We start from the raw sequence: 23,586 nt of genomic DNA, 5'->3' as shown, positions 1-23,586 counted from the left end.
TCGCCTAAAAGCATAGTTCTTAGAAGTTAGTAAATCACACTAGATTTTATTTTTTATTAGAATCCATACCTGTAGCAAGAGTCATATTGCAGTGTCAGTGCAGGTGCTCCCATTTCTTATACATTCATGAGTGTCCCAGTTAGGAAGATAAATTTGGGTACATTACCTTTGTAATGTTTAAAGGGGTTATCCAGTATTTTAAAAATATGGGCCAAATAACGGTGCATCAATACCTGTTCTATATCCTGTTTAAATTTGGCACATTTTATCTAATTTATTTTCAGGTCATTGACCACAGCTGTGACATTTTGTTTATAAGCTCATTATCCCTCCCTGTGAGCAGTTTAGACAGCAAATGAAACCTGACATCAGCACGTAACCACCTTGCCACTTGAAACAACCTGCTGGTCTGGGAGTGATTTATTACCTGGTCAGATATGTGTACTGCATGTAGTGAAGAAAAAAATCTGACACAACATAGATTCGAGGGTGGGAGTTTGCAAATAGGTGGTGCGTGTCCTGTGATTTCATTTCAGGGGAGAGTGGAGAAGGGATTAAGGGCAAGAAGATGTATCACAGCAAATGTAGATTTTTCACAGATTCACTGCATGTAAGTAACAGTAATACAAGGAGCAGAAAGTAAACTAAAGCCAACAAAGAGTGCACAGGGGAACATGAGTATTTAGCACTGTCGTGGATGTATTAGCAGATAATTTTTGTAGTTGAATAACCCCTTTTAAGTAAACTCCTACTTTTAGTTCTGACATTTTATGCGAGAGTATTGCTTCCTGATAGAGATGACCGAGCACTAAAGTGTCCGAAGTTCGAAATCTGATTCGAACAGCCGCACACTGTTCAACTGTTCGAATGGATTTTGAACCCCATTATAGTCTATGGGGGGAAATGCTCGTTTCAGGGGTAGGCAACATTCGATAAAATCATATTTACCAAGTCCACGAGTGACGGTCGGGCTGGATTCTGCTTGAAGTCTTCTCCTGGCGCAGGGTCCCCGCGTCCTGGAATTCACTCTGCCTATTCATCCGGCCTAGGCAGAGCCGACTGCGCATGCGCGTGCGGCTCTGCCCAGGCCCGACGCCTGAGCAGAGCCGACTGCGCATGCTTGTGCATGCCCGCGCATGCGCAGTCTGCTCTGCCTAGGTCGGATGCCTAGGCAGAGTGAATTCCACCCGGAAGAAGATGCGGGGACGCAGCGCGGAGAAGACTTCGGAAAGGTAAGAGAAGAACCAGCGTTGATTGGCAGAATGTATAGCATTCTGCCAATCAAGGCTGGTTCTGCATCGAACCTTAAACTTCGAACAGCTAGTAGTGTTCGATCGAGTACGAGTATTTCGAATACCGTAGTATTCGATCGAACACCTACTCGATCGACCACTACTCGCTCATCTCTACTTCCTGATAGTAGGTACTTTCACTGTGTTTATTGTGTATTTACAATTCAATAATAATGTATAGAATTGTCGCCTAAGACCCCTTAGTGGTGCCTGCAGATAGATAAATTCATATAATTTATACAATAATATTAATAATCTAGAAACTCTATGTATAAGAAGGATATTAAAAGGAATGTGTTAGTATTCGTAATGTTGCCCATAAATCTTGTTTTTTTAAAAAAAAAAATAGATTTTTTTTTTTTTTTTTCATTTTCCATGTCACTATCTATATTTTTAAAAAATCCTGAAATCTTGCAGGCCATTGAGCCTCAAAATAGGCTGACACTTGCTGTTCTGTACAGTTGATTCTTTTCTATTCTTTTCATCACATGCAGAGTTACAATGAAAGGGAACACCTATACATACAGTAGGCCACTGAGTGATCAGAAATAATGTGCATAGGGTCTACTTGCCTGTAGGGGACACGATTAATAAAGAAATGCAATTTTAATAAAAATATGAATTTAAGTAATTATCCTATTTTGTCACTACACATAAAAATACTTGACAGAAAAGCATTATCAGAGTAAATATGCAGTCTGTTACAGTCAAACTATATTTGCTCATCTCCTAAGGGTATATTCCCATCTGTGGTGGAGACTATGCCTAAAATTACAAAGGGCTTTTTCTTCTACCTGTTTCAGTTTTATAATAAAGCGTACAACATAAAAATTAATATTATAGACAATGGGATCCTCTAATTCTGTGTATTGCTGCTGTTTTAGCAGTTTGCCTCTCTCTTCTTCAGATCCCTAAACAATGTAGAGACAACGCTAGTGTGAACCTAGCATAAACCAGAGCCACCACTACTGACTACCACTCAGCTGTTAGTGGATGGTTTTTGAGATATTACATTACTAGTCATTTCTACTATGACAGATAGCACACTTAACATACAGCATGTTCAAAATGAAAACCTGTCTCTACACATTATCAACATGCTAAACCAGTGCATCATGTAATAATACATGTATCATCAATACAGCTATCGTAGTAATGGGCCATCTATTGGAGAAATAAATTCCGAGAATGCCCTGAAGGAGTCACATTGTAACCATATAGAATTATATTGTGAAGCTCGTTGATTTATATTTATGATATTAAAGGGGCTCTATCACTTAATTTCAGCAATATGTGATAGAGAAGGCTATTCCAGCCCCGCTACTCTTTTAATACAAGCCCCCCCCCCCCCCCCCCCCCCCCCCGTTTTTAAGTTCAAGCTAAAACATGTATATTTACTGCGCATGCTCCGGCGCCACTTTTGTGTAGTGAAATTAGGAACATCGCAAAAGAAGTCTCACGGAGAAGAAGCCAGAGGAGGCCGTCAACGATGAATGACGTGGAAGAGTGCACGAAACACCCACCTTGCATGGTAAGTATATGGTTTTTAGCTTAAACTTAAAAACTAGGGGGGGAGGGGTTTTATTAAATGTGTAGCGGGGCCGGAATAGCCTTTTTAAAGGCTATTCAGCAATATGTCTGTCGCGTATTGCTGAAATTAGGTGATAGAGCCCCTTTAAAATACAAAACTGATGATGGCCGTGTGCTTATGTGGGTTGTGTTTTATTTGTATCATTACCTTATCGCTGAAGGTACCAGCAGTCAGACTCACTGCATTTTGACAATTCTCTATCCTGTGATATTAGTGATAATACCCCTTTAAACCATACAGCTAATAAGGTACAGTATGTGTCCAATAGAATTGCGTGTTAGACAGACACTTGTGTCCATGAAAATACAGTCATGTCTGCTGGTGACATGTTATAGAGCAGGTTAAATTGATATATAGTGTGGGAAAATATTTAGTATAACTTAACATTTATTCATTTATCTCTGTTGTTTTTATGGTTAGCTTTCTATGAAACAATCATGTAGTCATGGGAGCGGGCATATTATTGAATGACAGCCTCTCCTTTATGACTGTGCATACAGAGATAGCTGTCGGCCACTGTTAGGACCGCCCCATGACTAGATGTTTGTTTTTAAGCGTCGCAAAAGCCAAGATATACTGAATCTTCTATAAAACTATACATCAATTTACTTAGCTCATCTTTCTTTATAACCTGTTGCCTGCAGATTGATTCATTTTGATTGAAGAGAGGCCTCAGTTGTTATCTGTCTGTAGAAGTTATTTAGGGCTTAAGAAATAAGTTGCTCTGTGTGTCCTAGGCTTATTTTCCTTCCTGCAATCATTTAAAAGCCCTTATGAAGCCATTTCCTTTGGATTGCCATTCGCTTCTATTTCCATTCTTTGGCACTCAGCATCGCAAAAACCTTTGTAAACTCCAGGAAACTGCTACCTTTGATGCAAATTGCCACCAAATTGTTGTAATACATATACACACAAGTACGTCTACAAATTGCAGCACCATGTATAAATACAAGGGGTGTTCAAAAAGCCTTTTACCTGAATATGAAAACAAAATATTCTGAAAAAATGGAACTTATACTTTTCAATGCAATATCCCCTGACTTTAACACACTCATTCCACTTTGCCTCCATTACATAGATGTCCTCAGAATAGAAGGAGACTTCTTGCTGAACCTATTACCACTTCTGACTGCATTATTCTCAGGAAATAATTGCCCATGCAGAAATTTCTTCAGGTTACAGGTTGACATCAAAATATCATGATTGAATATTGGAAACTGCGCCAACTGAAATTCCTAATTCATAAGCTAAACCACTGATTCTGACCAGATGATCTTCCAAAATCATGGCCTCCACTTTATGGCACATTTCCTCTGACGATGCTTCAACAGGTCGCCCTTCAACAGGGGTCATCTTCAATTGATTCCCTACCCCATTTAAGCTGCTTGGCCCAAAACTATACTTGGTAGTAGTAAGGTGCATCATTATCATACACAGCAATTATCCTTTCATGGATTTCTTTAGGCTTTTTGAATTTAACCACTAAACAACGCTCCAAATTCCTTAGTTTCTTTGTAGACCTGCACTGTACTTCACTTGCCATCCTGTTACTTCCAGTGCTTTCATTGAACTGAACTGCTACTGTGTGTGTTGCATATCTAGATACAGTGTTGGCCAAAAGTATTGGCACCCTTGCAATTCTGTCAGATAATGCTCATTTTCTTCTTATTATTATCTTCATTTAATTTGTCTTCAATGGAAAACCACAAAAATAGTCAAAAAGCCAAATTGGATATAATTCCACAGCAAACATAAAAAGGGGGTGGACAAAAGTTTTGGCACTGTTTCAAAAATCATGTGATGCTTCTCTAATTTGTGTAATTAACAGGACCTGTTACTTACCCGAGGCACCTAACAGGTGGTGGCAATAACTAAATCACACTTGCAGCCAGTTGAAATGGATTAAAGTTGACTCAACCTCTGTCCTGTGTCCTTGTGTGTACCACATTGAACATGGAGAAAAGAAAGAAGACCAAAGAACTGTCTGAGGACTTCAGAAGCAAAATTGTGAGGAAGCATGAGCAATCTCAAGGCTACAAGTCCATCTCCAAAGACCTGAACGTTCCTGTGTCTACCGTGCGCAGTGTCATCAAGAGGTTTAAAGCCCATGGCACTGTGGCTAACCTCCCTAGATGTGGACGGAAAAGAAAAATTGACGAGAGATTTCAACACAAGATTGTGCGGATGGTGGATAAAGAACCTCGACTAACATCCAAACAAGTTCAAGCTGCCCTGCAGTCCGAGGGTACAACAGTGTCAACCCGTACTATCCATTGGTGTATGAATGAAATGGGACTGTATGGTAGGATACCCAGGAAGACCCCACTTCTTACCCAGAGACATAAAAAAGCCAGGCTGGAGTTTGCCAAAACTTACCTGAGAAAGCCAAAAACGTTTTGGAAGAATGTTCTCTGGTCAGATGAGACAAAAGTAGAGCTTTTTGGGAAAAGGCATCAACATAGAGTTTACAGGGAAAAAAAAGAGGCCTTCAAAGAAAAGAACACGATCCCTACAGTCAAACATGGCGGAGGTTCCCTGATGTTTTGGGGTTGCTTGGCTGCCTCTGGCACTGGACTGCGTGACCGTGTGCATGGTATTATGAAGTCTGAAGACTACCAACAAATTTTGCAGCATAATGTAGGGCCCAGTGTGAGAAAGCTGGGTCTCCCTCAGAGGTCATGGATCTTCCAGGAGGACAATGACCCAAAACACACTTCAAGAAGTACTAGAAAATGGTTTGAGAGAAAGCACTGGAGACTTCTAAAGTGGCCAGCAATGAGTCCAGACCTGAATCCCATAGAACACCTGTGGAGAGGTCTCAAAAGGGCAGTTTGGAGAAGGCCCCCTTCACATCTCAGGGACCTGGAGCAGTTTGCCAAAGAAGAATGGTCTAAAATTCCAGCAGAGCATTGTAAGAAACTCATTGATGGTTACCGGAAGCGGTTGTTCGCAGTTAGTTTGTCTAAAGGTTGTGCTACCAAGTATTAGGCTGAGGGTGCCAATACTTTTGTCCGGCCCATTTTTGGAGTTTTGTGTAAAATGATCAATAATTTGACTTTTTTTTTCATTCTCTTTTGTGTTTTTTCATTGCAAGCAAAATAAATGAAGATAATAATACCAAAGAGTTTGTGCTTGCAATCATTTTCTGGAAGAAACTTGAGTATTATCTGACAGAATTGCAGGGGTGCCAATACTTTTGGCCAACACTGTATGTCTCAACCTGCACAGACAAGCTCTGCTTTATAACCGTGAAAGAACATACTGAGGTAGATAACTTAGTGAACATCCTTCGTAAATGTGTTAAAAGGAGACTCTTCATAAACCAGACGTGCCTTGTGTCTTTCGGGCTTTTGCCAAGACTGACATATGAAATGCCAGTTTTAAGAAATCTGCCCATTCTATTGAATTTGGTGCCTGCTCATCTTGCCATGTATTAAACATCCTATTAATATTATAAAGGTGAAAGTTTGTGAGTTTGGATGTTTGTGGGTTTGTGTGTTTGGATGTTTGTTCCTCAATCACGCAAAACCCGCTTCACCGATTTGGCTGAAATTTTCCATAAACATAGTTACTACACTCGATTGCGCAATAGGCTACTTTTCGTCACAATAGCGCACATACATTTTTCCCAGGACCCCCACAAAACCCAAACTCACATCACTATCTCTGCAATCTCACACACTTTGGACCATAGCAAGCCACAAAATTCATATTACCCTCTACAGCAGAGGTCTGCAACCCCTGGCACACGTGCCAAGAATGGCACTCCTGCCATATTTCACTGGCACACCAGCAGCACAGGACCTACAAGAGTTAAATGAAGTCTGAGGTCCCTTCAGTGCTCTGCTAGAGCTGAGGCATAAGGACACTCCCCTTTGAGAGGGGTGCAGGAAACCCAGGGGGTGGAGCTTAATCGCTCAGGTCTGTGCCTGCTATAGTGGTCTGCATCCTGCAAAAATTCCCCGAGGAGGAGAGCAAGTTGCTAGCAAAGTGAAACTGAAAAACACACAGGTACATAGGATTACTGTTCTCATTAATGTCAGGCATTTGGGGTTATTAGTTTAGTCTTAGTAACTCCATGTGCCTCACATTAATAGGAATAAACCCCATCATGTCCCTCATATTAACCCCTGTGTGCCTCATATAAAGGTTACTAATATGTGAGACATATGGAGGTACTAATAAAAGACCTCAGTAATGAAGATACTTAATTATTACCTCCAAGTCTCTCACATATCAGTAACTCTTACACAAGGGTTAATGTGATGGGGTTAATTGCTATTAATAAGAGGCGCATGGAGTTACTAAACTGTCATGCACAGGGCCAGACTTTATGTTGCTTGCTCAAGAGTATCCTGTGCCCAAAACTTAAATGTACTGGCGGAAAATAACAAATCATACAGTGTCGTATATCGAAGTATATTCACTTGTAATACCGCTGTCCCAAAGACACTATGTACAGTTTCTCACAACACCGTATAGCAGCTGAAATACAAATTAACTTCAACACAAAAGTCTCATGTGCTCTCAGAATTACACCAAAAACAAGATACAAAGTTACATTTCATATCCCATACCTTATACACAGTACGAAAACCTTACCCGCGCCTACGTACCCACTTCTACAATCACCGCAGACGAAGTCGCGGGTACCAGCTAGTTATAAATATTTTACAGTATATGTTTTCAACTAGCAGTTATCAAATGAAAGTGAGTTTTATTGCAGAATCAGATACCGTTTTTATTTATAGGTATGCACAAAAGCTGAGTATACATCAATCATCAAATCGCTTATTTCACAATAATGAAATAGTTGCAAATTGGCGATAGTAGCAAGTGGCATTTTTGCATTGGCCACAATGCTTTTTAAAAGGGGACTTGGGTGGGGTCACCACCTGCTCCATATTCAATATCTTTTACGTTACAAAAGTAGCATAAATAATGCCAAAATGTATCGCTGCCTCTGGCTGCTGTAGGTTTGTGCCTAAGTGCAATGGCACTAGGCATAATCTGGCACAGGGCACTTCAACACTCGTGTACAAATTTGTCAGACTTGATGAATCCCCTCAGAATATTTAGTTTGTGTTAGGCATATGATATAAGTGTAAACATTTTATTATTTAATATCTTGACCTATTATAACACTTTGAAAGAAAGATGTTGACTGTTTAATCATGAAAACCTCAAAAGCTTTATTAACGTCAGTCTATGAAAGCAGACCAGAATGCTAAGTGGCATCTTTTTTAAGAGCTTCATATGGATGTGGTTTAGAAGGTTTTACACAACCACAAGTGTACTTTTTACTCAGCAGATTGTTATAAACATTGAGAAACCGTTAAACAGGATCCTGTTTGTGATGTAATTTACAAAGTTTTATAATCTGTATTTCCCAGCGCATTACCAGGGCCCCAAAGTACACTGGTATTTTCACGTTTTTTTTCTTCTTCCCTTCTCAAGGTTCACTTCTGTGTCTTTGTCAGTTTACTTCTGTTTTTTTTGGCGTATAAAATATTACAGAACAAAGTAACATTCCACTTTATTTTTTATGGAACCATATTGTTGTAGACAGAGTGAATTGTTTTCATTAAATAAAAAATGTTGCATTTGATACTTATTCAGCTGTAGAAAATATTGTCAAAAAGACAGAAATTCATAAATGAATGAAGTTTATTAGAAGTAATTTATAAAAATAAGAAAACAAAGTAACAAAATGAATACAAATAAATTACATATAAGACAGTGGAACCAAAACTACCAGAAAAACAATGTGGAAGGTGCATGGATCATACTGGTGCGAGGCATAAATAAACATACAATGCTGCTCTAAATTATTCAAGAGACAATGTCTCAATGTAGCATGATTGTAAAAATAAACCATAAACCCCTCAACTAAAACCATATAATAGGGGTGCAGATACATATATAATGGATATATAGAGCATCAGCCTTTCTGAAACAGATAGCAGTAAAGAAAAGTGACCAAGTGTGTGCATAGTAATGAACAAGGCAAAGTCTAATAGTAAAGCACAAGAAAACCTGGTCAAGTTCCAAACATCACCAAAGTAGACCCACAGGAAAAAAGCACCTTTAGTAAATCATAATGGGACCTTACCACAAATGGGGCGCAACAGTTCCACAAAAACGGACATCACATGGAAAACATTTATGGTTTTTGGTGTCCCCTAGCATTCTGTGGCCTAGCTGGAGGAAAACAATGTCATGTATATTAACTCATTAAAGGAGCTCTATCATTGGGAAAAGTCATTTTTAGCTAAGCACATCCTTGCATAGCCTGTAGAAAGGCTATTTCACACATTTTGTATGTAAATTGCCTCAGTAGTTTTTGAATAAGTACGTTTTTATGCATATGCTAATTAGCCTAATTAGCCTTCTCTGTGCACCACGGAAGTGTCTTACCAGAGGAAAAGTATCTCTTGCCAAAAAAGACCCTGCAATTTTGTAGTAAGGAATATAAAATCTGAGAATGTATTACTCAGGAATCCCCATAGAGTAACTCATTACAATGCTTAAATTAATGAGTTGAAACAATTATGACAACTCAGAGGGTTATGGTTTCATATGTGCCGCTCTGCTCAGTAGTGTAGTTTGTATTGAACAAATATCCTTTTCTGGGTATGTGGTTTGTGCCCTTGGATGTTTCACGTATATTTATCTCACTGATAGACCCCTTTTTATTTTTAGTAAAAGTTATGTTTTTAAGCCACTCCTTTCAGTGATTAGGTTTTTCTGAGAGACTATCCTAGTGTAAAAAAAAAAAAAAAATCACAATACATAGAGCAGCCTGCAAAAGAAAAGCACTGCAGATCGGGGAGCCTTTACAGAAGTGCTGAGGGGAATCCCCGGCAGGAGCGCTGAGGGGCGGACCTGAAGGGGAACTGCAGCCGGCCACCGGCAGAAGCGCTGAGGGGAATCCCTGGCAGAAGTGCTTCTGCCAGCGGCCGGCCACAGTTCCCCTTCAGGTCGGTCTGGCCAAGGTTCTCCTTCAGGTCCGCCCCTCAGCGCTCCTGCCTGCAGCAGGGGATCTCCCTCAGCGCAGCCAAGCCTATCTTTAGGATTGCCCTTGAGAAAGCCATCGCGCCCGCTCTCTCCAGCGGCATGGCGGCGCCTGCCGCTTCCCAGCAGCGGTTCCCCTCGGCGTCTGACGACGATCACCGGACCAGGACATCATCGGAGAGCATCTCCGCTGTAACACTTACAGCGGAGATGTCAAAGCTTATCCAAATCTCTGATTGCAGGCATTAGCTCCGGCATTACCTACCTCTGTAAAAGTTACAGTGGAGGTTCCGTTTGGTATGGCGACCGCTCTGGAGCAGAGTGGCGCCATTATAGATACACACCCGGCATCCGGACCCGACATACAGACACCGGGGCGGGTGCTGGGGCACAGCATAGCCACGCTCATAGCAGGAGTGTGCTGATGCTGTTCATTTCAAACTGCAGAAGTACTTACGGTACTTCTGCTAGCAGGCCCGGGAAGGCACACACGCCAGGTGCGGGCCTGACCTTACGTGGCCATGTCACCCGGAGTGTGATGGGGGGGGGGGGGGGTGTCTGCATTTTGGGCCTGTTGGCATTCTCTTGATGAGCTTCAAGAGGTAGTCACCTGAAATGGTTTTCACTTCACAGGTGTGCCCTGTCAGGTTTAATAAGTGGGATTTCTTGCCGTATAAATGGGGTTGGGACCATCAGTTGTGTAGAAACTTGTTTGGGCTAAAGAACAAGGAATAGACATTAGACCAGTGGAAATCTGTGCTTTGGTCTGATGAGTCCAAATTTGAGATCTTTGGTTCCCACCACCGTGTCTTTGTGCAACGCAGAAAAGGTGAATGGATGGACTCTACATGTCTAATTCCCACCGTGAAGCATGGAGGAGGAGGAGTGATGGTGTGGGGGTTCTTTGCTGGTGAAACTGTTGGGGATTTATTCAAAAATGAAGGCATACTGAACCAGGATGGCTACCACAGCATCTTGCAGCGGCATGCTATTCCATCTGGTTTGCGTTTAGTTGGACCATCATTTATTTTTCAACAGGACAATGACCCCAAACATACCTCCAGGCTATGTAAGGGCCATTTGACCAAGAAGGAGAGTGATGGGGTGCTACGCCAGATGACCTGGCCTCCACAGTCACCAGACTTGAACCCAATCGAGATGGTTTGGGGTGAACTGGACCGCAGAGTGAAGGCAAAAGGGCCAACAAGTGCTAAACATCTCTGGGAACTCCTTCAAGACTGTTGGAAGACCATTTCAGGTGACTACCTCTTGAAGCTCATGAAGAGAATGCCAAGAGTGTGCAAAACAGTAATCAAAGCAAAAGGTGGCTACTTTGAAGAACCTAGAATATAAGACATATTTTCAGTTGTCTCACACTTTTTTGGCAAGTATATTATTCCACATGTGATAATTCATAGTTTTGATGCCTTCAGTGTGAATCTACAATTGTTATAGTCCTGAAAATACAGAAAACTCTTTGTATGAGAAGGCGTGTCCAAACTTCTGGTCTGTACTGTGTATAAATAAGTATATATACACACATCATAGTCGTCATATTTCTATTGCAGTTTTGTAGATGATAGCAGCGCCTTAAGGTAGGAGCATTACCTTCAAGGATTTTATTGTATGATATATAGTTATAGAGTGGGTGGTGAATTAAAATGAGATAAATAGTATATTAAAACATTGAAAATGACAAAACCAAAGCGTTTGTAATGTGACAATGGCAGCAGCTGGCCTTCTACTATTACTATGTGTACTCTTGTAAGGCTGATTCCTCTATGGCAAGCCTTAACCTGACAGCTATAAAACAGTGGCATGATAGGCGACAGTACTGACTAAATTGCCATACTTAAACAGGGGACGCTCACGTTATCTGACTTTTACACCTTGAACAGGGTTTCTTTTGTGACACAGATTGCTCTTGGGATCTGGGCAATCATCCTGACAGTATAATTAAGTAAAGTAATACACTGTATAAATCTCACTTTGTTCTGGAGGAATGCATGCTATTTTAGGACAGGATTCGAACATTGAGCCTTCGAGGTACGCGTGGAAAGCTGACATATGAGGTAATCCTGTACAGTTAATGTGTACGTTCTAGTCTCTAAATACGTGGCAGACTGCAAGACTCCAGGCAGGTATTACATTGGGATATAAACACATCTCAGGTTTCTCTTATAATTTCCTTATGTATGTAAATTACTGAAGTGGAATAATAATTAAATGCAAGGCAAGACAAAGGATTTGTGTTTATCAAGTCACATCCTATAATGGTCATGATATTTCTACAAGCTTGGCTCATGCACTCAGTGCATTTAGAAGTACATTACTTTGGTAATACATGTTATATCTGCACAACAGTTAGCATTATATGTACATCTGCAGGTTAAGTTATTCATAAAGCCACATACTCATGATGACCATTTTATTATGTACATTAATAATACTGGGCAGGAACACATTAGCTTTCAGAACAGCTTGAATGGTTTATGAAATGGAAAGGCACATGTGGCACTGCAAAACTGCACTACAACATAGGAAGGACTAGAATAGATGGATCTGTGTCTTTATTTGATCTTATCACATGTTAACTTAAAGAGGACCTTTCACCATTTTGCCCACAGGCAGTTCTATATACTGCCGGAAAGCTGACAGTGCGCTGAGTTCAGCGCACTGTCGGCTTTCCCGATCTGTGCCCGGTGTGAAGAGCTTACGGTCCGGTACCGTAGCTCTTCTATGGTCAGAAGGGCGTTTCTGACAGTTAGTCAGAGACGTCCTTCTTCACAGCACAGCCAATCGCACTGTGCTGTGAGAGCCGGGAGGAACGCCCCCTCCTTCCCTGATAATTCTCGTCTATGGACGAGTACTGCGAGCAGAGGGAGGGGGCGTTCCTCCCGGCTCTCACAGCACAGCGCGATGATGGGGGTAGCGCAGTGTATGCGCGATTGTGTAAGAGAAGGGCTATGGCGGGCGTACAGCTACCGGCCACCTGGCAGACAGAAAGTGCCGGCATGCGCCGTAGTACAAGGGAGTATGGCGGCCCAGATCAGAGGCAGTGTGAACAGTGGTGTGCAAGGAAGCGTCGGCTATGGCAGCCGGTTACCATAGGAATATCAGTGGCATGGGCCGTAGCAAGGGGGGTGAAGTGAGGTGCAAGTGACTGTGAGGTGTGTTTGTGGAGGAGAAGTGGAAGAATAGGGCACTGAGGGAGAGGGGTAAGGTTATTATGGAGTGTAAGCTGTTGGCACAGCGGAGTAGAGAGGGTCCTGGCAGTGTTAGAGTGGTACGTGAACTTACCAGTGTCGGGTTGGTGGATGGATCAGCAGGGAGGTGATAGCGGCGTCGGGTACTGTTGCGGGCTGGAGGCAGGATTTCTTGTGCTGCAGCCTAAGGTGGAGGCGCAAAATGGTGGCATGCTAGTAACACGTTGTTTATGTGTGCAAAGTGCGCATGCTCCTGTGAAGCTAGTGGAGTAGTGTGGTGGGCGGTGCCGCGGATCCTCCCAGCGGTGGGGGTCGGCAAAGATGGCTGATCCGGAGAGTGACAGAGATAGCCTTTTGCAGTATGGTGAGGGTGAAAGTGGGAAAGTATATGTGAGTGTGAGAGTGTGGGGTTAGGGGCTAGGCTGTAGAGGGTAATGTGAAGTTTAGGGGCTTGCTATGGTCCAAAGTGTGTGAGATTGCAGAGATGGTGATGTCAGTTTTTTTTTTGTGGGGTTCGTGTGGAAAACGTATATGGGTTATTGTGTTCAAAAGTAGCCTATTGCGCAATGGTGTGTATTAACTATGTTTGTGGAAAATTTCAGCCAAATCGGTGGAGCGGGTTTTGCGTGATTGACCGCCAAACATCCAAAGTCACAAACTTACAAACATTTCACATTTATAATATTAATAGGAGATATATAACATTTCTGCAAAGCCCGTTTTTTGATGACTGATGTGACCATTTAGTATGTGTTATAAAGTTAGTGATTCAATATTTTTGTTGTAGTTTTAGAATATTTACCACCACCTGTTCTGTTACAGTACATGATACAATGTGTAGGTGATCCGATTGGAAGAGACCAAACAACATGATAAGCTATATCTGCTATTTCATCTAACTTGAGAGGATGCAGAGCTTGCAGTCTCACCCAAGTCCGGGAGTCTTAGGGGGCCTGTAAGGTGTTTCCTCCCATTATGAGAAGTCAAGTACTATAAACAATACATCATACTTTGGGGAGGGGGGGGGGGAGGCTGGCACAGATTTTATATTGTGGCCCAGGAGTTTCGTGTTATGCCCCCTTATTTCAGCCTTACTGAAATTGAATGGTCCTTTTATGCTAATTTCAAAACTTCATTAAAAACTGACTACATCAAATATTCTGTGTAAGCATTTATCAGTGTATTGACCTTTCTAACTAGGGCTGCAGTTGTCAGTGTGACATTCATTGTGCTGTGGTCCCAGTGTGCCAACAATATGGAAGAAAGTGTGGATGTGTAATGGAAAAGACTTTTATATTTCCATTTGAGAAAATCAAATAAATCACAACATGTTAAAATGTAAATATGTGTGGATCGACAATAATAGAATTTGCATTAGGTATGTGGTCAGCACTCCGGAGAATTATCATGGAGAACTGTTTAGTTTAGTTCTGGTAGCTGTGTCATAGTGACTCCTAAAGTGATTGTGTGGGTTCTACTTATGTAATGTCTTAACAGAAAACGTCCACTTTTAATATTACATTTCAAGTTGTAATTTTAGGCTTTATTGGACATGTGGATGCAATAGGGGTGATTAAATGAATTATAGGTTATTGTGTATCCTAGGTAAGCTGACCGTATGTATTAAAAGCAAACTTACCTGAGCTTTGAAGCATGTTTATTGTATTAACCTCTAGTAACTCCATCAAAACAACACTATATAAGCACTTACCAAGTGTGCTTGGCACTTCAGCTTTAGAGGAAAAGGAAATGACTTGCCCGTAATTGTACAGACGACCGGGAAATAGAACTGGGATTTGTGCTCAGTTGGATGTGCCCTCATTAAAGCAAACAAAAAAGCATTGCTTAGAAAAACCCTATATATTCTTGCCAAGTAGTAACTTCTTGGAACGGGATGTATGTGCCAACATGAGCTAAATTAATATGATCCACATAGCAGGCAGGCTTACTTGGGTGAATGTAAGGCTGATGGTCTAATACTAAAAGTTTGGCTGAGGTTCCTTGTGATGGCAGAACAGCCATTTCATATTTGCTATGTTGTGTGATTGAGACTTTCCATAGAAATCTTTTTAAAGCATTCATTTCTAACATCTACACAGCTATGGTTTATTGCCGATATAAATTATTGTTTTACTGCCATGTTTATATATTAATGTATATACAACATCTCTCTCTCTCTCTCTCTCTCTCTCTCCACACACACACACGTATGTGTATATAGAGCTACATGTAGAACATTCACTTACAGTCTATGCACCTTAACTAACATGGGATCTTATGTACAGATACATTTTTTTTTTGTAGTATTATTTCTGTTTATAGCTTCACCGCTTGCTCCCTATCTGCATTGAGTGTATTGGATAGATCTAAAATTCTAATATTTCATACTTGTCCATATTTGTCATTGTTATATGAAACCATATATGTTATATGAAACCATAACAAGGAAGATGGACATGGCAACTTCACTGTGATCAGTGAGGATGAGCCTTGTACTAAGCAATCTAGAGGGTAAAAAACAAAGGATAAGAACTAATTTATCTTAAAGGGGTTGTCCAGGCAAAAATGGACAATTCTTTTAATGTTTAAATCAGCTGGGGGCAGTAAAAAAAAAAAAAAAAAAACTCACCTGTGCCCGTTGCTCTGGTGTCTTTGCACATGTCCTTCTGCTCCAGTGGCGTCTTCTGGAGTTCCGCTGCATTCCTTATCTTGGTGTCCCATACAGTAATATAACCCTACCAGTGGCCTCATAGAGTAAAATGACCCCCACACAGTGTCCCCCATACAGTGGCTGGGTCCTCATGCAGAGGTGATTATTAGTTTAGAACCTACCTCACTGCTTCCTGAGGCGCTCTTTCCTTGCATTGCGCTTGCTGCTGTGATGTGTCCTGTGTGCAATGAGCAGACTGGAGGGGCCAGGGAGTGGAGAAGTAAGAACTGCACTCAAGCCACCTGCAGCTTTTTGGCTACAGGCCTACTTTGGACAGCAGCCTACAGATCAGAAAGTGGTAGTGCGGGAAGCCTACCACTTTCTGATCTGGAATATGGTTGGGGCATCGCTTCTCACTAGTTTTACCTGGCTACATTTTAAACAACCAGATCAGAAGAACCAGGGATAAGTCTTGGAAAATCCTTTTAAGCCTCAAGCATAGAAAAACATGACATTTAGAGGCCATTCATTAATCTGAAAATGTTACTGTAGAAATATTTATTCAGTGTAGACAAAGCTTATTCAACCATCTCTTGGATGTGTATTTCTCCTGTACCTTTTCTTTCATGTTCTCCATAGTTTACCCTTATTATATTAATAAACACTTTCAGTCTTATGATGGATATAGATCACCCAAGAAGTAGTTATAAGCAGATTCAGCCGCCCAAGGCTATAAACTGTACTGTGGTACTACCTTTGAGATGACACAGTTCTCCTTCCATCTTCTACATTCCACTCAATCTTCTCAATTGATCAGCAGTCAGTCAGAGTACAACACTTGAAGCATCCTGAGGGCTGCACACTATTAAGTTTGTCATTTTAATGACCTGTTTAAGGAAATTATTAAGACTTTGTTGTCTTCCTCTGCAGATCACTTGATACTGTGCTCAGCAGTGCTGTACAAGGTCTTTCTGTGGTGGACTCTCATCTTGTGGAGCTCGAAGGTGATACTTTGTCCCTGTATGGTTTAGGAGCACTGGAATCTCTCGACAGAACATGGAGTGTACAGACAGCTGGTTCAGTGAATTCCATCTCTTTCACTTTTATAAATTTTGAAGATATAGTTCAGGTTCTGACAAAAATTAGAATCAAGTTTCCCAATCTAACGGTAAGGGCCTGGATGCTTTCATTGACTTTAATGTTGTTAAGGAGAACTTTTGACCACTGCCATCAATTCAAGTGCTTAGCGTCTGTGAATAGGCAACGCTCTACTGAATCTGGACAGAAACGAGTCTAACTTGCATATCAGACTCTAAAACTAAAAGCAATTATTGTTCGAGAACAATGGGAGGTAAAAATTTAAACTCTGCCAAAATCAGTGGAGCAGCAACTATTAATTGATATAAACAGCTGGACTTGCTGGAGGTGGTGAAAGGTCCTCTTCAATTAGGAAAATGTATCTTCTTAAAGTGTTATGTTCTCCTACAGGTAGTTCTGATGACTTATCTAAACAATAGGCCATTGTATGTGGGAGACCAAACCCAAAACTATACACCGATCACTAGGATCACTGTATAGTGGTGCTGCTGAGGTACTGCAGCACTACCCCATCCCTCACTTTAGCTTCTGCTGGGGGCAGCAAGATCAGCTGAACAGTGTGGGATGTAGGTGTCAGATCCCCACTAATCAGATACTAATGACCTACCCTGTAGATAGGTCATCAGTACAAAAAAGGGGCGTTTTCTAAGTGTAAACCCCTTTTTAAAATAAAATAAAATCTGTGATATGTGCGTATAGGGCAAAAGTAATTGATAACATATTGGGGATGGCCTAACAACCTTCACCCAGAGTGATCAACTGATATCAGTAACTGCTGTGCTTTTACTGCCAAATATACTCATGTGAAAGCAGATAGTTCTGTCCATTGTTTAATGGCACTTACTAATTGCTGCAGCTCACGTCCCATTCATTTGCAGTAATCACTAACGGGCAACTACATAATGGACGGAACTTTCATCTCTGTGCATTGTGTAGGAACAGGACCACAGCAACTAACATCTGCTGATTGGTCAGTGTCCTGGTTGCGAGATCAATCACAACTACTGATGTCCAATACCAGGGGTCGGCAACCCCTGGTACATGTGCCAAGAGTGGCATGCAAAGCATATTTTGCTGGCACGGCAGCCAGCACTAGACCTGCATTTATTAAAAGAAAAGACTGGTCTATGACCTCCCCCTTCTCTGGCTGCCCTCTCTGCCCACTAATGAGAGGAGTGAATGAAGCCCAGGAGGCAGAGCTCATTACTGTACAGCACAAGGACCCCACCTGCTACAGTGATGAACTCCTGCCTTGTGTATCCTGCAAAGAAGAGGAGAAGAAAGAAAGCTCTGGCCAGCAAAGTGAAAGTAAAAAAATATATTGGTACATGCTGGGGTTACTATTCCTACTAATGTCAATGGCATTTGTAAAGGCATTTGGGTTAATAATTTAGTTTTAGTAACTCCATGTGCCTCACATTAATAGCAATTACCCTCATCATGTCCCTTATATTAACCCCTGTGTGCCCCATATAAGGGTTACTGATATGTGAGACATATGGGGTTAATAATAAAGGACCTCAATGATGAAGATATTTACTTATTACCTCCATATAGCTCACATATCAGTAACTCTTATGTAAAGCACACAGAGGTTAATGTGAGGGACATGATGGGGTTAACTGCTATTAATATGAGGCATATGGATTCAGTAAACTGTAATGCACACGTCTGTACTTTTATCTGCAATTGTGGATAGAAGTATGGAGTCATTCATTTCAATGGCCCTATACACATAATGTTTTTGCGGCTGTGTGTACAGGCCAAATTGAAGAGCTGCAAATTATGCAGAATGTCCTATATGTGTCCAATACCTGTTCTTGCGGCGTTTTGTTGAGCCAAAGCCAAGAATGACTACAAAAGGAATGGTAAATATAAAGAAAGTTTTTATATGTCTCCTTTCTCCCTAATCTACTCCTGGCTTTGTCTCAGAACAACGCAGCAAAATCTACAACAAAAAAGTTGCGTTTCCACAACATGGGGCACACTGTGTACCCAGATGCGACTATAGCCAAATCTAGTCCCCAGGCATCAGTGCTGTCACTTTGGGGTAAGTGTGACGCCCATTTTCTGGCTGGGGTTTTGGTGTTACTGCACTGCCAGAAATTAAATGTGGCTGAAATTAATCTGCGTTTCACTTACAGAAAAGTGAAAGTACTGGCGGCCGGGTATGCACCATCCAGGTACATAGAGTGTCTGTCTCTGCTGTACAGGTGTTACCTCATGCTGCTCCCAGTCACATACATTACCACTAATTGTGGGTTGCACATGTACTTACATCGCTTCTAATGGAAATGTACAGGTGTACCCAAGCAAAACGCAGTAAACATATGTGGCTGGGAGCACAGTATGATGATACTCCTATGTTATGATTTTTTCTATATGACTGCCATGTCTTACCATCAATAAAGGAGAATTTCTGAATCCGTTTGGGTGAGCTCTGACCCTCAACCTGATTTCATATCGGGTTGATCCATATCCTGCTGTTTAAAGGGAATCTGTCAGCAGTAAATTCATCGTAAGCCTAATATAGCGTGTAGTATAGATCTTACATTCATAGCTTGTATTGTCTGACTGGGCATAATGCTTACATGTAACCATTTTAAACTATTTGTCTGTGAATTAAGGCCATAGATTATGAAGTGTCTCTTGATACCTATATTATATCAGTAATCCAAAGTTTATTTTTATTTTTTTTAACAGCACCTTAAATTTAAGGAAAACAATCTGATCACCTTGAATCAGTTCAATGCTTTAGCTCAAATGCGTCGGCTAGATCAGTTGACGGTGGATCCTCAGGGAAACCCTGTTGTTAACTTCACTCTTTGGAAGTATTACGTTCTTTTCAGGCTGAACAACTTCAACATTCAGAAAGTCAATGACAATGAGGTACAACTTGAGTCATGTCCAATGTTTTTTCATTTATTTCATATCTGCAAATTATTAAAAATGTTGCAAATGTCTAAATATTTTCACTAACCATTTCAGTGGTCGCAGTCTTGATAGGTTTCCAGAACCCTTTTATGGTTTTAAACTTGTCAGAACCCCAACCATGATGTTCCTATTGTTGCCAGGTTATCTTCACATGTATGTAGTGTCCTTGCCCGATAATCTAGCTGACCCAGACCATAAAAAATTCCTGCATTCAAGGGTGTGTCCATTAACAACTGATCAAGACATAAGATTGTAACCATTTAGATCAGACCTGGGCATTGTACGGCCCGTGGGCCACATTCGGCCCTCTAACTGTCGCTGACCGGCCCGTATAGGGTGTAGGATAAAGATAGATGCTAAATGGCAAGTCGGATAAAGGACCTTTGATGACGTCATCAAAGGTTCTTTAGTTCACTAGGATATGATCAGACTCTTTAGTGGGCTGAGCCACACAGGACAATGTGGTTGGTGTTACACAGAAAAAGCAAGCTGCTGGGAATGGAGACTGATGGAAAATAAGGAGGAGAGAAGAGACAGTATGTGTGAGCAAGAGGAGGGAACTGGGGATAGATGTAGGGGGCAGATGGAGGATGACATAAAACTGGGGTCAACAGGGGCCACACGGTGGCTCAGTGGTTAGCACTGCAGCCTTGTAGCGCTGGAGTCCCTGGTTCAAATCCTGCCAAGGGCAAAAAACCAACTGCAAGGAGTTTGTATGTTCTCCCCGTGTTTGCGTGGATTTCCATCCCATTCTCCAAAAAAGACATACTGAAAGGGAAAAAAAATGTACATTGTGAGCCCTATGTGGGACTCACAATCTACATTTAGAAATAAATAAATAATTAAAACTGGGGTCAACTGGAGGAGGATATTAAACCATGGAGGGTTGCTGGAAGGGGACATATCTGCCTCTAGTGGCCCCCAGTTTAATGTCCCTCTCCAACTACCCTCAGTAGTGTTTAATGTCCCCCTCCAGCTGCCCCAGTTTCACGTCTCCCCCTCTAGTTTCTGCCAGTTTAAACTGTGGCACGAGGCGAGGGACTTAATACTGTGAGACATTTGGAGGGGAATATTATGATGTGGGTCATATAAGGTTAGCACAACAGCGATGTACGATGAAAAATAGAAGTCCAGCGAATCCTCTTTTAACCCTTTCCCGACATCCGCCGTACTAGTACAGCGCATGTTGGGTGTTTTACTATGGAGGCCACCCAACTCCCTGGTCTCGGTCAAAGTCGCCGGAAGCGCCATTTTCCCGGCGGCGCATGGGCACCGCTATTTTGCCGCTGATCACCGGCGCCTGGAGCAAGCTCCAGGGCCGACGTCACATTTCCATGACAGCCGGGAGCCTTTACAAGGTCTGCAGCCTCTTTCTTTTGCAGGCTGGTCTATGATTTTTTGCAATGCACTAGCATTGTAATGCATTGCATTAGTGATCAGACCCCTAGGGGGTTTAATAAATGCAAAAAAAAAAAATATATATATATATATATATATATATATATATATATATATATATATATATATATATGCACATTTTTAAAAAGTATTAAAAATTCAAATCACCCCCCTTTCCCTAGAACACATATAAAGGTAGTTAAATACTGTGAAACACCTACATGTTAGGTATCCCTGTGTCTGAAATCACCCGCTCTACAAATCTATAAAAATATTTTTCCTGTACGGTAAACGCCGTAGCGGGAAAAATAGTCAAAAGTGCCAAAACGCACTGCATGCAGGGTTCCTCTGTCCGCTTGAGAAGTCGGACATCTTCTCTTGCGGACAGGAAAGGACGGGCACAGAGTGCAAAAGAACGCACCCGATGCCCATTCAAGTGAATGACAGGTGTCACGGACACAGCTAGTGTCCGCTCCTAATGTCCGTGACAGATTTTGAGCGGACACTAGGAGCGGACACTACATGTCGGACACCGACGGTAGTGTGAACGCTCCCTTACCTGCACAGCTGCAGCTCCCAGTTCTTCTTGGTCCGGTCCTCTGTCCTTCACACGTCTTCAGAGCCCCTCCGCCCCGCCTCCCTAGACTAGTATTGTAGAGATTCAGGGAGTAGGCTGGGCTTGGTGTGGCTGGCCACACTCTCCTAAGCCCCGCCTTCTCTATAATACTAGTCTAGGGAGGCGGGGGCGGGGTGCAGGGTGCTCTGAAGCCACATGAAGGACAGAGGATTGGACCAACAGAGGGCAGCGTCAAGCACTTCTGAGCAGGTAAGTTGAGCGAAGTTCGCGAGTAGATAGATATTACTGTACATTGACTTGTCTAGTAGATGGACAAGTCAATGTACAGTAGTATCTATCTATTCGTGAACTTGCCTCGTCATCCTCACAGATGTCAGGAACGGGCATGATAAACAAGTACAGGCGCCGCAGGCTTTCTTCTAACTTGCCTGCGCCACCTGTACCCTCTATCTGTAGCCATTCTCTGCTTCGCACAGACGGGATAGGGACGGGGACACAGACGCACCGTATTTTCACCGCTGTGTTCGGACTATAAGACGCACCCCCATTTTCCTCCCATATTTGGAGGGAAAAAAGTGCGTCTAATAGTCTGAAAAATACGGTATATGCACTCAAAGTATTTTCAAACTGAAAGACATTTGTTCATTGTTTGTGGACTATACTAGGTGGCTGTGTCCCCCCCCCCCCTCCTTTTTCCCTTTTATATATATTGCATATAAGGTGTTAGGGTGATTGTAGGAGCATTATACTTTGTGGGGGAACATGGAAAAATGGCTGTGAATGGGCGGAGTCAATGTTGAAGTGGGTGGAGTTAAATTTGCTGCGGAGTGTACAGCTCTCTAGAACTGTTTCAATTTCTCATGTGGCCCCATGGGAAAATTAATTGCCCACCCCTGATTTAGATGGTTAGAGATAATTTACAAATATAAATATGGTTATGTTCATGCAAAAGCCCTTTTAAAATACAATTCTGTCTAAGTCTTTTCCTCTAACCAATATCTATAGTGTTGCACGATAGTGGGGACAGGGCTTTTAGATGCATTTGGACAGGGCTTTTGTGACAGAGGTTGCACAATTAAAAAAAGCAAAATATATATATGCAGTACATATGTTGAACCAGCGGCACTGAGTACTATATCTTTTTGTGTATTGGCAGGTTACTCAAAATGATGTAGTTATGTCAGAAAGACTCTTTGGAATTCTTGCCTATGTTGCAACTTCAGAGTTACCACAGTATAGACTCACTGCACTGCTGGGCGATACCAGGTACATCTAATTTCTAATAATTCATCTGTTATTTATTTCATTTTAGCACTGTACCAGCAAGAAGAAAGACAAATGCTCTGATATAATTTTTTTATCTGTTTCTTATGCATGTATATACTTTTGGGCATGTCCTTTCAAAAACAGATTCTGCTATTCGCTTATCTACTGTATGTAAAAATGAGGTGAATTCAGGGCCCTGGTGTCGCTGGTAGTAATGGTTATTAACTCATTATCCTATCATTATGAATTAATTGTTCTGCTTGATGTTACACTGTGAGCAAGATTGTTGCCAGACACATTCTTAAATGTGTGAAACAGATGATTACTAGTAAAAAACACAAAGGAAATGAACTTTAACAAAACTTGTGTAATTACAATAATTTTCTGAGAGAAATATTGCATTATCTGGAAAAATGTCATGGGTGCCATCACTTCTATGACATACAGTGGTTCCCCCAAATTCTAGGATGACCATTGTAGCTCGAAACTATAACTCTATGGAAAACTAGTAACTGCTTCCAAAGACCACAAAAGTGACCATAAAAATAAAGTAAAAAAAC

The 23,586-nt window shown here is 41.6% G+C and overlaps 1 protein-coding gene across 1 annotated transcript in view; it reads left to right on the top strand.

The window, feature by feature from the left end:
* The window catches only part of LOC142203106 (leucine-rich repeat-containing protein 49-like), a 115,544-nt gene that overhangs the window by 85,615 nt on the left and 6,343 nt on the right, over positions 1-23,586 (top strand). Inside the window, exons 13-15 of the mRNA XM_075273599.1 lie at positions 16,684-16,921; positions 19,555-19,740; positions 22,917-23,026. Of these exons, the coding sequence (XP_075129700.1) occupies positions 16,684-16,921; positions 19,555-19,740; positions 22,917-23,026 (534 nt within the window). The remainder of the gene's footprint in view (positions 1-16,683; positions 16,922-19,554; positions 19,741-22,916; positions 23,027-23,586) is intronic.

Source organism: Leptodactylus fuscus, chromosome 5 (assembly GCF_031893055.1).
Source record: "Leptodactylus fuscus isolate aLepFus1 chromosome 5, aLepFus1.hap2, whole genome shotgun sequence".
In the NCBI taxonomy this organism is placed as follows: Eukaryota; Metazoa; Chordata; class Amphibia; order Anura; family Leptodactylidae; genus Leptodactylus; species Leptodactylus fuscus.
The sequence above is the reverse complement of the archived record's forward strand: the minus strand, read 5'-3'. Positions and strand labels throughout refer to the sequence as shown.